The sequence below is a fragment of the Zygotorulaspora mrakii genome, chromosome 7, assembly GCF_013402915.1.
Source record: "Zygotorulaspora mrakii chromosome 7, complete sequence".
NCBI lineage: Eukaryota > Fungi > Ascomycota > Saccharomycetes > Saccharomycetales > Saccharomycetaceae > Zygotorulaspora > Zygotorulaspora mrakii.
The window spans coordinates 402,998-417,720 of NC_050725.1; the positions used below are offsets into that span (position 1 = coordinate 402,998).

Below are 14,723 nucleotides of genomic sequence, written 5' to 3' on the forward strand. Positions count from 1 at the left end.
TCTTCAGTTGTGCGGGTAACGGGCATCTGGGCGGCTAATCTATGTATATACGGATATGCTAGACAGAACTATATGCCAAAGTTGCCATTTCGGATGTTGTTGTAGAGGTTCTTCCTGTCTTTTCCCCTGTTCACAACGCCGCCGTGCAGTTTATTTCCCTGGGGTGCCCCGGGTATGAACATGTTCATACTGGGGTTACTGCTGGCTGAGGGTGGCGGCAGTACTTGCGGGTGCGGTTGCAGCTGTGGTTGCGGAGGATTTGGCAGTCTCGGATTCCTCGGGTACTGGTTCATTGGCGGTTGTTGACTGGGATACATTCTTTGAGGATGCATTGGTCTCTGTTGATGGTATCTTTCTTGGGGTATCTGTGAAGGATGGTGCGGTCTTGGTTGTTGCATGGGTATGTGTGCGGCATGGTAGCGTTGTGGAGGTATATTCATTTGGGGTGATCTGGTTTGCATTGGCTGTCTCGTAATGTCGGGCTGTGCGCCGAAGCGGACGTCACGGTGTGGGCCACTATAAGGAACTGCGGGTTGACCGTTCTGTGCAAAGTGTTGAGGCGGCTCCTGGTGGATTGGCTGGGGAGCACCTCGCAAGTTGTGTTGTGCAACGTGTTGCGCCACACGTGGAGGAGCACCTCGATATGCTGGGATATCTTGGGAAACACCGTGTGGCATAGCCTGATGCACGTTTTGAGGCAGGCGCCGGGAATAATCTTGGGGTGCCTCTTGATGTGCATACCTCTCTTGCTGCGGATTTCTTTCCGTTGCAATGTAGCCGGAAACGGAGGGACTCAGATGATATGCTTGTGAGTCCTGCAGAACGACTTGCGGAAGGACCTGTAGAGTGTTTTCAGGAGGCCGTTGTGCTTCTTTTTGCGGTGGCAATGGCTGTTCTACAAGTTCGTCTGCAGCATCTTCTGGAACATCTAAAGGCTGTACTAAGCTGTCTCGTGATTCCTTTATTGCTGATGGTTTGTACAGCTCAAACTTGGTCAAACTTTCAAAAGTTGCACTTTCTTGACTCATTGACCCCTCATCATTGATTAACTGTTCATTGTTGGCTTCCTCGAACATCATCTCTTCCACCATGTCTTTCAGTTGCTCAATTGTGCCCTCTTTCCGATTTGCTCCTTCAATACCAAATTCTCTCGAATCACCGTTGCCAGCATATTCCATCGATACGGGCAAGCGATTTCGAGCGTCAAAATACTGCGAATCAAGCGGCGACCTATTACGTTGAGCTTCAGGTTGTACACTGTGTTCTAGTGATCCCACTTTTGATAGTATATGTTCTACTGGGGATTGAAACTCTTGATTTCGGGGGGCTGGTTGAGATTCTTGGGCTATCGCTAAATAATGCTGTTCATTGTGTATTCTTACTTCACTTCCGCTATCGAAGTTTTGTTCCTGGGATGAGCCTGTATCAATAAATTGCCCTGGAGGCAATTGCCTTTCTGCTTGATGAGAAAACTGTTCTGGTGGCACGTTTCCTGACACTATTCCGGGGTGTTCCGCTCGATTAGGTGATTTAAACTCAGCCGGTTGCCGCCGTGATTCGAACACCGGTGAAGCATGACCCTGAAATTGTTGTGCAGTGGCTGGCATTCTTACTGGCGATTGTTTCGAATAATCTACCACAGGAGATCCTTGATAGTGCTCTCTTTCGGGAGAAAAATTCTCACGTTTATGTTCAGGCATTGGGGAATGGTGCTCCTGGTACTGACTTATTAGACCAGGACCAGGATCATTGATATAATTGTCTGGGACTTCAGAAAACTGCGCGCGTGCCACCTCCGGTTGACGCTGGTACTTCGTGCCCAGCCTTTCGGTTACTGGCGATCTGTCAAGCAATTGCCCCCTTGAGGGGCGGTATTCATCAATAGGCGATCGCTTCCTGGTGAAATTGTTCGGTTCCTCTGCGTTATGTCTGTCTGTTTCCCTATTACGTTCAGGAGTTATAAACTTTGCAACTGGCCCCGGTTTCTTTGGTGACGACTCTTTCGCTGAATGAAGTGGCTCTCTTAGAATAGGCTCAGGATGCCTTGGTAGGGGCAATTCTTCCGTTAAATGAAATGGCTCTTTTGAAATAGGCTCAGGTTGCTTTGGTAAGGGCAATTCTTGCGTTACGTGAAGTGGATCTTTCGAAATAGGCCCAGGTTGCCTTGGCAAAGGTAATTCTTTCTGTGCTTGAACTCTGTCCGGAGGAATCTCCTCAGCTGCTACTAGATCTTGCGGTAAGAGTATATCTTTTGGCATATATTCCAATATTGGTATTTCTTTCACTGTCGGGGACTCACTTGTAAGTGCAGATCTTACAGGAGACACTTGCTCTTTAGAGGATCCGCTTGATTTTGGAAAAGAATCTGATAATTCTACAGGCGGCGTTCGCCTCATTGGAAGTAATGATTGCTGTTGTACTGATACATTGTCAAGGTCTTGATCAGGAAACTCTACTTCGAATCCCTGAACATCAGGATCCAGTTCCGGTAGCTGAAAGATCGTGCTATCCAACAAAGCGGATCTCTTCTTGGCTTGTAAATGCTTTTTATTAGATAAATCGGAATCGGATGAATTGAAACTGTCACTTCTATTTTTTTTATGAGCTTTACTCAGAGGATTCCATTTGGATATTTTTTGCTCAATAGAATGCAATTTTACGTTATTTTTGTCTTTCTTCTTACCAATGGTATCCTTACTGATTACGGTATGATAGGTCTTTTCATCTGAGGATGATGAGACTGCGGATGCCTGTTGAAACTTTTCATATGTTGGTGTTATATCACGAGGTTTGGTTACGGAGTTTTCAGTTTTATTTACTTCTTCAGAAGCATTTATCGCTATTTGGTTATCTTTGGCATCTTGCATTTTTTTACTCTCTATGGTTATATCACACTCTTCGAAGAGCACCCACTTTTTGAATCCATCAAACTCAAATTCGAGAATTAAGGATCTGCCAAACAACTTCTTTTTTTCTGATGTTTGCTCGTAAGATAAGGTCGACAACCAAGCCCATATAAAGTAATCATCAATTTCAACTCGTTTGACTTCGACTTCCTCTTCAAGGTGGCTTGCATTTGGCAAACATTTTCTAACAGCCCACCCCGCTTGAAACGTGGAATGTTTGGTTGCCATTGATTTCATTAATCTTTTTGATTCCTGTGACATTTTGCGACTTATGCCTTCCACGTTATTCTTCTTTTTAAATAATGATTTGAGTAACGCATAATCCTCACGAGCTTCAAAAGCTTCGTGGTTTGTAAAATCAAGCTTTTCATTGCAACGCTCTAACATCTCCCATGGTTTTCTTGAAAATCTGTCTGTTCGTAAAGTTACTAAAGGTATCGTTAAAATAGTCTCTGAAGAATACGCTGTTGATTGTTTGGGTGGATAATCATTATTAAAAAGAAGGCTTTTCAGTGCAATAGGAAGTTGAGCACTCTCTAAATCTTGAGGAACGAAACTTTTCAAAAAGGCAAGTAAAAGATGAAAGATCGCATCTGTTCCAGGAATCCATTGATTCAATCCATCACAAAAAGAATTATTTGGATATGGCGAAGCATCTGTAAAATCATAGTCAAGCATACCAGAATTTTTCACCGGCTTTCCAAAAGCCCAGACAGCACACATCTTTGATATCTTCCTAGCGCTCATCTTATTCTTTTTGGAGTTCGAGGCCATTGTGATGATAAGGTCAAAAAAATCGTAGACAATAGATGCATGACTGGCTGAAGATAAACATTGCGGCATAATTTCCAAGAATGCTTTCTTGGGATAATCTTTCGCTTGCTCTCTGATCTTAAACTCTAGATATGATTTCCATCCAATAACTTCTTGATCGGGAAGCCTACACCAAATATACTTGAGAGCTTGAAATAACGTCAGTGGTTCTGTTTTTGCCATGATTTTAACCTGCAGGTTCTCGGAAACAGCCTGACCATTTCCCATTGGAAAAATTGCGTTTAGGAATTTCAATAGCTTTTCGTTCGTTTGATGAGGTCGGAAGGGTATCATTACATATTCGACAGCTATGCCTCTTTCCTTTAATTCTGCAGTTATGAAGTGGATAGTAACCTTAACCTTTTCTCTTTCAAACTCATGAAAAAATTCGAAGTCTTCTTCATCATCGCTATCGTTGCTAGCATTTGAAGGTGATGGTTGTCGCCGATTAGTCTCGATGGCCATCTCGTTCGTTTTTTGATACTGTACTCTTGAATTCGCTGTTGAAGCTTGTTTCTCTATAAAATTACTTGGAGGTATAGGTAGTGGTTTGGAAGTAACATCCATGATGATAGAACCCATCTACTGATTCAACCAATGGTCTTTTTATGAATATGATGGCTCACTTTTCTCAGTATTTACGTTTGTAGATCGCGAAAAAAAAAAACAAGATGTCAATGACATCCACGAAGCGAAACATTGAATACAATAAAAACTGTATCAAGTTACTTTAAAAACCTGCTACGTAATTATAAATCAGTAGACTGAAGAAACACCCCTTTTCCTCCAATAATCACTTACTGCACACCATGAACCATCGCAGAATCTTATGGCGTTAATGACACTTCTTGGTACCTGTTCTTTCAGTTGGTGGCCCATTGACTTGAGGGCGGCTATGGTATCCTTTCCAAGCATAGCAAAACTCTCAACCTCTACATGATTGGGCAAAAGCTGGTGATGCACGCGAGGGTATGCAATTGTTTCCAATAACGGCATTTTGTACCAATAGCTTCTTACAATAGCTTGTAGGACACTTGTGGAAATAGTGGAACCGCCGGAGGCTCCTACAACCAAATCGGGAAGTCCCAGTTCGTTCACAACAATAACCGGCACTGCTGATGAAAGTGGTCTCTTCCCTGGTTCTGGATAATTATATATTGAGGGCGCTAATGCAAAGCTGTTCGATCTATCATGTTGTGAAAAATCATCCATTTCGTTATTAAAAATTATTCCTGTTTCTGGATCGTGTACCATCGAACCAAATAATAAGTTAATTGTTGTAGTTAAAGAAACAGCATTTCCGAATTCGTCCACAATACTAAAATGCGCAGTCCCATGAGGGTCGTTAATCTCATACGCCGGATGGTAGAGGGTCCAATTACTCAACGTCTGAAGTTTGCCATCCTGCGAATTCATTGCAATATGTTCTGCTGCAGCGTCCGTCCAATTTTGCGATATGATCTCCTTGATATGTGCAGGAAGCTCGTAACCATCAAAATCACCTAATCTACTACGTGCACTGGCCATCCATTTCATGGCTTCTATCAATTCAAATGTTGGCTTTGAAATATAATCATCTCCCTGCTTACTCTCAAATTTATCAAGAATTGACAATGCCGAGATTAGTGCAGCGCCTGAACTCGAGCCACTGCTAGTCAAAACAGTTAAATCGTTATCAGGTGCATGTCGAAATCCAGCTCTAATTTTAAGAGACAACGGTTTGCCACTTTCCGCACGATAACTTGCCAAATCATCGGCCGTCATTATACCATCATAATCTTGAATGGTTTTTACAATTGATTGAGCAATCCAGTGTTGGGGATCATAGAACGGTGCGACAGAGCCATTTCTTGCTAATTCCATCAACATGTTAGAAAACTTTTCTCTTCTAATAAGTTCACCTGTTTTTTTGACACCATTACCAGTGCTATTCATCACAAATGACCATTCATTACTAAAAGATATCAAGTGAGACTCATACAGTTTTAGACAGGCACCGAGAACTTCACCTATTTTCCAACCCTCATTGCCCAAACTTGCAACAGGTTCAACGAGATCGTACCAACTAACTTTACCACTGCCCCGCTCCTTATATAGGTGATACAATCCCATCAATTCCCCAGGTACAGCAATGGCTAGCCCACCAATTTTAGAGCATTCTGGGCAGTCATTGAACATACGTTTATGAGATCCAGCGGGTGCCTTCTCTCTAAAATCAACGAAAAGATTGGCATCTTCATTTCTGCTTGAGAAAACGGCATATCCTCCCCCGCCTACTCCACTATTAAAGAAGTTGATCATACCTATGCATAGCGCTTGCGTTACAGCAGCATCTGCTGCATTTGCGCCTGGAAATTTCTGAAGAACCTTTGACATGGTAAGATTACTGCATACTTCTAAATCTGAACTAATCGCAGCATGTGCTCCTATCTTCAAAAGTCTAGGATCCGGTGTTAAGGTTGGCTGCCGCAACAGGGGGTCTATGCTTATATCATGGTCACTGCCATCGGCAGACACCTCATATACGTTGAAAGGGTAACGGGAGGAGGCAAATGATTTAGGTATTCGGTAACTCTCAGTAAATTGAAGTAACGCAAAAAGCAAAAGCGTCACAAAATATACAGAGTTTCTGTAACTCAGATTCAAACAATCTCGATTCTTAGTCATGTGTAATATAGTTGAACGCGCTAAAAATCTCATAGTATCGTCTTTGTGAGGTACTAGATTGCACACTCCATTGAAGTGTTATATGAGAAGTCTTTTCAAAGATAGAGTAATATATGCTTTGTAAAGTCGCGTTGCTTTGGCCAATTGTCTCGAGCCTTGCTTATCAACTTTTTTATTTCTAATCTAAGCCCGCTCGCTTATCGAAAAGACCGATTTGTACAAGATTTCTAACCAGTGGATCGATTTTTTTGAACATATAAACACAGTCTAAATATCTCTAATCCCTCCAAGAACTTAAGGCATAGAGACCCCCCTCTCCCCAAAAAGTCAATCGCTGATCTTGCAATTGAAAGAAAACATATGACCTGCCAGCTTGGGAATGAGGCATTGGCTATAGATGCACAAGTACCCAACTAACGAGATCGATCAGCTTACGAAGATCTAAATACTCAATCGAACATGGACTCTCTTTGAACCACCAAAATTGACAGTAATTTTGTCACGTTACTGCAAGTTTGGCAGCGGGGTACTCCTATATGTTTTAAGTGGTGCTAGGTGAAGGTCATCTTTGACAGATCGGAAGCAGGCGCGGAGAACTTTGAGGCATCTCAGCTCAATACAATAAACCATTCATGTGGGGCACGATTAACAGTTCACAAGCAACTACAAGAATTTTTTAAGTCGTGGGTTATGCTCTTATTCTCTCTATCCAAGTTTAAAAGCAAAGTGGTTTTCGGTTACAGAAATTGATACATGAAGCCTTAGATTTAATGGGCTCCTCAAATACTGAATGTAAACTCTTATGCAGGTGCGCAGAAAAAAGCAAAAAGAAGAACGGTCGGGGATAGAGAATTTATCACGTCTCTCGTGAACTACCATAGGAAAAATAGAGCATCTGCCTTAAAGGAGATCGCAGGACATGATCATGCCAGTAAAACTCAGCCATAAAGAAGCAGTTGAATTCAAGCTGAAAGAGCAGCATTTTTTGGCAGAATTGTTAAGAGACTTTACAGAATCCCCCCTTAGACAATGCTCCATCTACAAATTTGTGGCATAAGAACGCGATATTGGAGGTCTGAGGACAGCCGGCCAACGAACTACCACTAATAAAACAGCGTAGTAACGCATAAAATAAATGACTGCGACTTTGAATCAGAGGTTGAGTCGAGGATGCTACCGCTGTCCACCATGCTAAGTAGTACAATCGTAAATGAGAAAGCTTCCTATACTTTCATTTCGACTAAGGAAAGTCAGGACGAAGATTTATTTATTCCTTGCGAATATATAGTGGAAACGTAGCAGCTGGGCTATATCGATCTTACATGCTTATGGCACCTCTAAAACACGCCGAAAGCTATAACTGAATATTGAAGGGAATATTTAATAGGAAGCTTCCTTACGTACAAGTTCTGACAATAAACATTTAACAATAATATATAATAAAATGATTAACCAAAATAATTGCAAAAATTTCGTATTTACATGAGAATTTCAAATTGGCTTGTTGATCATTATTTTCTTTCATTCAATGATACGAGTGATTAAACCGGTACCAACAGTCTTACCACCTTCTCTAATATTGAAACGTTGGCCGACTTCCAAAGGAGTTGGATGAATCAATTCACATTCCATCTCGACGTTATCACCCGGCATAACTTGCATAGAGTGATCCTCAATAGATTGTGGGAACTTTAAAACGACGGTAACGTCAGCAGTTCTAATAAACATTTGTGGTCTGTAGTTTTCACCAAATCCAGAGTGTCTACCGCCTTCTTCCTTTGATAAGATATATAGGGAGGATAAGAATTTGGTGTGAGCCTTGACAGTACCTGGTTTACACAAGACCATCCCTCTCTTCAGTTGATCTCTTCTGACACCTCTTAATAGAATACCAGCATTATCACCAGCCATAGCTTGGTCCAATTCTTTTCTAAACATTTCAATACCAGTAACGATAGTCTTGATCGGAGTTGTATTGTGACCAACGATTTCAATTTCTTCACCCTTCTTCAAATTACCTCTTTCAACACGGCCAGTAACCACTGTACCTCTACCAGAGATCGAGAAAATATCTTCAACTGGCATCAAGAATGGTTTTTCTAGATCTCTCTTTGGGGTTGGAATGTATTCATCGACGGCTTCGAGTAATTTCATAACTGCCTGTTCACCAATTTCCGGTTGACGATCTTCCAAAGCGCAAAGAGCTGAACCCATGATGACTGGAACGTTATCACCGTCGAAGCCGTACTGAGTTAACAACTCTCTCATTTCCATTTCAACCAATTCCAACATTTCCGGGTCGTCCATTGTATCAACCTTGTTAACAAAAACAACAATATGCTGAACACCCACCTGTCTTGCTAGCAACAAATGCTCTCTAGTTTGTGGCATTTGACCGTCGGTGGCGGCAACAACAATAATCGCACCATCCATCTGAGCAGCACCTGTAATCATGTTTTTGATGTAATCGGCATGTCCGGGACAGTCGACGTGCGAGTAATGTCTATTCGCTGTTTCGTACTCAACATGCGCAGTAGATATAGTAATCCCACGGGCTCTTTCTTCAGGAGCCTTATCGATAGCGGCATAATCTAAGAAGTCGGCACCACCGTTTTTGGCTAAAGTTTTCGTAATGGCAGCTGTCAAAGTTGTTTTACCATGATCAACGTGTCCAATGGTACCGACGTTTAAATGCGGTTTCTTACGATCGAACGCAGCAGCAGATATACGCAACGATGAAGAGAAGTTTCTTGCCAAACTGGCTGGTCTTAAGAAACCTCTACACAAAGCTCCAGAGGGCAACCTCAACAAAGACATCACGGCACTTGCTCTAGATGTGTAAATCCTCTACGTATGAGCCAGAAATATGGAAGTGGAACAAATATCCAATGCAAATTTTGAAGCCTTTCCTGGAACCGGGGGGAAAACCGAAGTGAAAAAACCTGGGTCGGGTAACCGCGCCAATCCAGCAAGCACAACAAAAGCTAATATCAGACATATAAACGCACAACGAGCAGCGCGGTCACCGGGCCCGTGAGGCCGACAGAAACCAGTCGCAGAAGAGATGGCAAGATATTACTGTGAGTACTGTCACTCGTACCTGACACACGACACGCTCAGCGTCAGGAAATCGCATCTTGTGGGAAAGAACCATCTGCGAATAACTGCGGACTACTACCGAAACAAGGCCAGAGACGAGAACAAATGCATCTTCCGGCAGAAAAAAACCCACAGACCGGCTCCAGCCCCACCTTCACGCCCACCGGACAGTCCCAAACCCGCCGCTCTGCACTGCTTGTCCAACAGCGAAAACAAGAGCGCTGCAAGACTCGCTCGCGCACACAAGAAAGAGCTGGCGCAGCCCCACACAGGCATCCTACACAAACTCTACGATGGCTCGCCAGGATACTCCAAAGTCTTCATAGACTCCAACCGGCTCGACATAGGGGACCTGGTCAGGGCCAACAGGCTCCCGCAACGCGCCAACGCCGCCGCCGACACCGCCACACCGCAGGCGCGCACGAGAAACGAGACCGTCGCCCACAAGAACTGCACCACCACCGAATTCTCCCTCGAGCCCCCGCGCATCCTGACCCAGTGGAGCAGCACCGTCCCGAAAACAAGACTGTACAACGACAACGGCGGCTCGCTCATCAAGTCGATCGACGAGTCCAGAAAAAGAATACTCAGACGGAAAAAGTACTGAACTGCGAGTCCTGGCCCAGAACTGTCCAGACTGCCGCGCAGCGTCTCAGCAGCGTAACCACATGCGCCCACACTACGTCGCATTATATTAAGTTGCGTTATATTAATCATTAAACCATTACGTAGAAAATTACCTATCCAATAGCATGCTATCATCCGATCGACACTCACGCCGCGAATCCCGCCGCCTCCTGCTTCTCCTCGTCGCAGCACTCGTCGCTTGCGTCCTCGTCCTGCACCCGCGAAAGAATGACCAGAAAAACCACTCCCACCACCAGCAGCATGATCACCCCGATCAAAAACCATATCAGTATTATGCCCAGATAGTTATCTATGGGCTCGTCCTCGAAGTCGAGGCAGTTCATGAAAAACCGGTACACATTACTATTACTCATTCTACTCCGATGCGATGCCCCTGTCTGTGCTGGCTGTGCTTGCTGTGCTGGCGCCAATATGTTCAGGGCTGTGCTGGTCTCTTTTATATAAATACAGGTGTAAAGATATCTGCCTCCGAACTGTGCTGCTGCCGGGGGCATCGACACCACGATGGATCGCCAGAGTAAATCAATTACTATTCCCCTTTTCGTAAAGCAATTAAATAATAACTCACTGCACTTGACACTGAATTACTAAGATATTTCACTCTTCGCTTCACTGTGCGTTGCAGTGCAGCGCACTCCATGGCAGTGCCGTCCGTCCGCCGGTCACTCCGCTTCGCTTCGCTGAGTAAAGCAGCCAAAGCAGCCAAAGCAGCTAAAACGCATCCAAGCTGCCCTTCTCGGTGCACCTTACGCATATCGAAAATAAGCTCTGTATCCATGATTCTTCCATCTGTATCTATGCCGCCGATAGTCGCGCAGAATGTGCCGCCGAACGGGCGCTCCCTTAAAGCGTAGCAGCAACCGGACAAAACGGACGTGAGCATCCGCGGGTACGAGGCTCCGAGGGCAGCTGGGCGTTTAAATTTCGCAGGCAAACGGGGGGCGAGCGAGGGGACCGGACAGACGACGGATCAAAATGACGCCGGCCCTTGAAGCGAGTGTCCATAATAAGCGCGGGTAACCAAAGAAGGGTGCGTTTGCCCAATGCAGCAAATGGACCAGGAGGGGGCGGCGCCCGGAACGAGGGAGCGGGCAACGGCGGGCCGGGTAACGGCGCGGTGCCGCTCGTGCGGAGCGATGGAGATGCCGTCGGGCTGGCGTGTCGGTGTCGCTTGCGACGAGCCAATCAGTGGTCGCAGCGTGCCCCGAAGTGGCAGGAGGGCGCCAGGCGGCTGGATGGTGATGGGTGGTGGGTTATGCTCTCGAGACAGTATTAGACATCTTTCAGTTGAACAGAGAGCAGGGCAGGTGAGTACAAGAGGCAGCAGCAGCAGTAAGACACGTTCAGACACGTTTCCTTGAGTCGCCCGCACAATGTTCCAAGTCGCTTTCAGAAGAACCTCTTCGTTGTTACAAAGATCGAACGTCCGCCTGCTATCGTCGAGCCCCGCCAGACGCAACGTCGTCCAGGAACTGTACTTGAGAGAGCTCAAGAATGTCAAGCTGAGTCCAATCACTGCTAAGGATGCAGAGGGGAGTGTCAAGCCATGGAGTGAGCCGGTAAAGCCAAGCATCCCTGACGTCGAGGCACAGGGCAACGATGCGTTGAAGGCGTATCAAGACGAGCTGGTGGAGACCAAGGGCAGCGAGGCAGGCGCATCGGAAGACGGCAATATCGAGGACGACTGGCTTGTCCTGGACGACGTCGAAGAAGAGTCGCACTCGCACTGAAAACGAAAAATATATATATATATTCAAACTATGCAAAACGTGTAATTTCAATCCGTCAAGTATGCGTGAGCCTCTGGGTGGAGATTGGCAGGTGTCTGTGCCAATATAGCGATGGCTTTTTTTGTTTTTTAGTGTACATAGCAGGCGCGCTCGATGCACACATGTACACATGGACGTACGCCCAGCAAGCGGTGTGTCGTAGGGCAAGGTAAGGCACACACGGATGAAATTTCGCAGTATCGAGGAGGCTGCTGGGTATGTGAACTCGCAGCTGGTTCTCAAGGGGTTCCTGAAACACGAGCTGTTGCTGAAGCTCGACGGCACAATTGATGATAACAGGCTCGTGGTGAACACCATCCACAGGCTGCTGAGGTCGCTCGACGACAAAAACGCACAGATATTGGAACTGCACGCCAGACAGCAGTTGCAGGACCAAGCCTCCCAAAAGGCACAACCAGAGCCTGTCGAAAAGTCTCCGAGAGCCGTGAGAAAGCTCGCAAGAGTGGTGAAGCCCACAGACAAATCGCCTCGCACTGACTCAAAGCTGCTTTCACAGCGGTACAAAGTGAAGGTGAACAAGCTAGAATCTACCATAGAAGAGCTCCGGCAGCAGCTTCAGCTGGAGCGAAACAGAAGGCACAACGGAACAAGCCATGCCAGCGATTTGACTTGGGAAATAAATCAAGATGTGACAGCATTGTCGCGAAATGTTCACTACACGCAGGTAGCGAAGTACGAGGAAGAAATCTCATCGCTGCTCGAAACCCGCGATGAGCATCAAGAATTGGCTCGCGAATTGGCCCAGTTCCTCGAAACTGTCAACCGCTACACATATTCAAGTGTGATAATGGGGGTCCGTGGTCTTCCGCCCCCTGCTAGAAGCCCGCGACTCCAGCAGCTGTCAAACGATGATCTTCAGGAACTCATAGCCGACTGGTACGAGATCGTGGCAATAGCGCAGAATTCGCAATCGCCTGAACCGTAGCAACAGAGCCTATATTTCCCACACAGCGGTTTATATATCGATGTTTTTCATTTTGAGACTCTAGTACAGGTGGCACCCGTGTACTATGAGCTACGTACATAAAGATATCAAATTTTTTTTTTCCCCTTTGGCCATCTCAAAGAATCCAGTTCAAGTAATGATTTGAATAATAACACACAAGTGATTCAAGAGTCTTCATCGCAAGATCTTTCCAACCCGTTCAACTGTGTTCAAGAAAGAGATATATAAACATATATTTAGATAACAATGTCTGCCCCAGCTGCTAATGCTCAAGGTGAGGTTCCAACTTTTAAACTAGTTCTTGTTGGTGATGGTGGTACTGGTAAAACCACATTTGTTAAGAGACATTTGACCGGTGAATTTGAAAAGAAATATATTGCTACAATTGGTGTTGAAGTCCACCCATTGTCTTTCTACACCAACTTTGGTGAAATTAAGTTCGATGTTTGGGATACCGCTGGTCAAGAAAAATTTGGTGGTCTAAGAGACGGCTACTATATCAACGCACAATGTGGTATCATCATGTTCGATGTTACTTCAAGGATCACTTATAAGAACGTTCCAAACTGGCACAGAGATTTGGTCCGTGTTTGTGAGAATATTCCAATCGTTCTATGTGGTAACAAAGTTGATGTCAAAGAGAGAAAAGTCAAGGCAAAGACAATCACTTTCCACAGAAAGAAGAATTTGCAATACTACGATATCTCCGCCAAATCCAATTACAACTTTGAAAAGCCCTTCTTGTGGTTAGCCAGAAAATTGGCTGGTAACCCACAATTGGAATTCGTCGCTTCCCCAGCTTTGGCTCCACCAGAGGTCCAAGTTGACGAACAATTGATGCAACAATACCAACAAGAAATGGAACAAGCCACTGCATTACCATTGCCAGATGAGGATGATGCTGATTTATAATCAGCAAAAAGCATACTTCGTTTGTTTTTGCTCCATTATCGACTCTTTTCCCTGAAGGTTTGTTTAATCGATTACCCACTTATTTCTATATAGAATATATATGAAAGATCATACTGAAGGAGAAGCTGCTATATTTCAGAAGAAAAAAATTTATCTCAAGCTATAATTTGTGTCGTGTAGTACTTTCTTTTCAATGGATCTTTTTTTTGTCATTCGCAACCGTGCTACATGAAAACAACGAAAATTGATAGTTCTGAACAAGTGTCATAAACCTGTAAATTTAGAAACATTGACGTTTGTTTTCTTTCGTACAGTAGTAAGTTGTAACTACTAGTCTATTTGAGCATGGCAACTTTGCAATACGATATAAATACAAAGAAAATCAGTGGTTCTGGTACTGTTTTGGAATCGCAGGAAATTAACATTGCACAAATCAATGCTTTGACACAATCACTAGTCGCAGAATCTAATCCCAACTTTACTCCTCAACCTCACGATGACTCAACTAAACTGATTAAAAATCTGTTCGAGAGCGGGTTGAAAAATGCCAAACAGAACAGATTGCCAGAAGCTTTGAAGAACATCACGTTGGCGATTGAAATGGCTCAACGTAAGAGGGCACCCTGGGAAGCATTTGCTGTTCAACTACAAGAAATGCAATTCATGTTGCGTCACAAAATAGATCTTTCATTGGTACAGGGAAAATATTTGGATGCATTGCAAGATCTAGACATGCTGCTTAATACTGGCTTGGTTCAACCAGAAATAATGATAAGGAAAACAGACGCTTTGCTTAAATTAGGTCAGTTGGATCAAGCACGTATTGATTGTGAAAGAGGCTTGAGTTTACAACCACAAAATGTTAAACTAAAGGCTCTCATGTTAGAATGCACAAGACGTTTAGCTAATTACAACGGCGATATTTAGGCGGTGCCACTCTAT

General features: G+C 44.5%; 8 protein-coding genes across 8 annotated transcripts; 5 read left to right on the top strand and 3 right to left on the bottom strand.

Moving 5' to 3' along the window:
* Nucleotides 1–68: 68 nt before the first annotated feature.
* On the bottom strand, nt 69–4,301 carry MSB1 (Msb1p; the record flags this gene model as incomplete). Its single annotated transcript, XM_037290166.1, has 1 exon — nt 69–4,301. The coding sequence occupies one exon, from the start codon at nt 4,299–4,301 to the stop codon at nt 69–71; it is 4,233 nt and encodes a 1,410-aa protein (XP_037146061.1).
* Nucleotides 4,302–4,475: 174 nt separating this feature from the next.
* ECM38 (gamma-glutamyltransferase) lies at nt 4,476–6,419 on the bottom strand (the record flags this gene model as incomplete). The annotated part of the gene is made up of 1 exon (XM_037290167.1): nt 4,476–6,419. One exon carries the CDS (start codon nt 6,417–6,419, stop codon nt 4,476–4,478), a length of 1,944 nt encoding a protein of 647 aa, XP_037146062.1.
* A 1,488-nt stretch (nt 6,420–7,907) lies between these two features.
* On the bottom strand, nt 7,908–9,203 carry TUF1 (translation elongation factor Tu; the record flags this gene model as incomplete). Its single annotated transcript, XM_037290168.1, has 1 exon — nt 7,908–9,203. One exon carries the CDS (start codon nt 9,201–9,203, stop codon nt 7,908–7,910), a length of 1,296 nt encoding a protein of 431 aa, XP_037146063.1.
* Nucleotides 9,204–9,450: 247 nt separating this feature from the next.
* On the top strand, nt 9,451–10,092 carry YHC1 (Yhc1p; the record flags this gene model as incomplete). Its single annotated transcript, XM_037290169.1, has 1 exon — nt 9,451–10,092. The coding sequence occupies one exon, from the start codon at nt 9,451–9,453 to the stop codon at nt 10,090–10,092; it is 642 nt and encodes a 213-aa protein (XP_037146064.1).
* Nucleotides 10,093–11,506: 1,414 nt separating this feature from the next.
* On the top strand, nt 11,507–11,863 carry ATP14 (F1F0 ATP synthase subunit h; the record flags this gene model as incomplete). Its single annotated transcript, XM_037290170.1, has 1 exon — nt 11,507–11,863. The coding sequence occupies one exon, from the start codon at nt 11,507–11,509 to the stop codon at nt 11,861–11,863; it is 357 nt and encodes a 118-aa protein (XP_037146065.1).
* Nucleotides 11,864–12,086: 223 nt separating this feature from the next.
* On the top strand, nt 12,087–12,848 carry HG535_0G02250 (uncharacterized protein; the record flags this gene model as incomplete). Its single annotated transcript, XM_037290171.1, has 1 exon — nt 12,087–12,848. One exon carries the CDS (start codon nt 12,087–12,089, stop codon nt 12,846–12,848), a length of 762 nt encoding a protein of 253 aa, XP_037146066.1.
* A 267-nt stretch (nt 12,849–13,115) lies between these two features.
* On the top strand, nt 13,116–13,781 carry GSP1 (Ran GTPase GSP1; the record flags this gene model as incomplete). Its single annotated transcript, XM_037290172.1, has 1 exon — nt 13,116–13,781. One exon carries the CDS (start codon nt 13,116–13,118, stop codon nt 13,779–13,781), a length of 666 nt encoding a protein of 221 aa, XP_037146067.1.
* Nucleotides 13,782–14,126: 345 nt separating this feature from the next.
* On the top strand, nt 14,127–14,708 carry SEC72 (Sec63 complex subunit SEC72; the record flags this gene model as incomplete). The annotated part of the gene is made up of 1 exon (XM_037290173.1): nt 14,127–14,708. One exon carries the CDS (start codon nt 14,127–14,129, stop codon nt 14,706–14,708), a length of 582 nt encoding a protein of 193 aa, XP_037146068.1.
* Nucleotides 14,709–14,723: the final 15 nt, after the last annotated feature.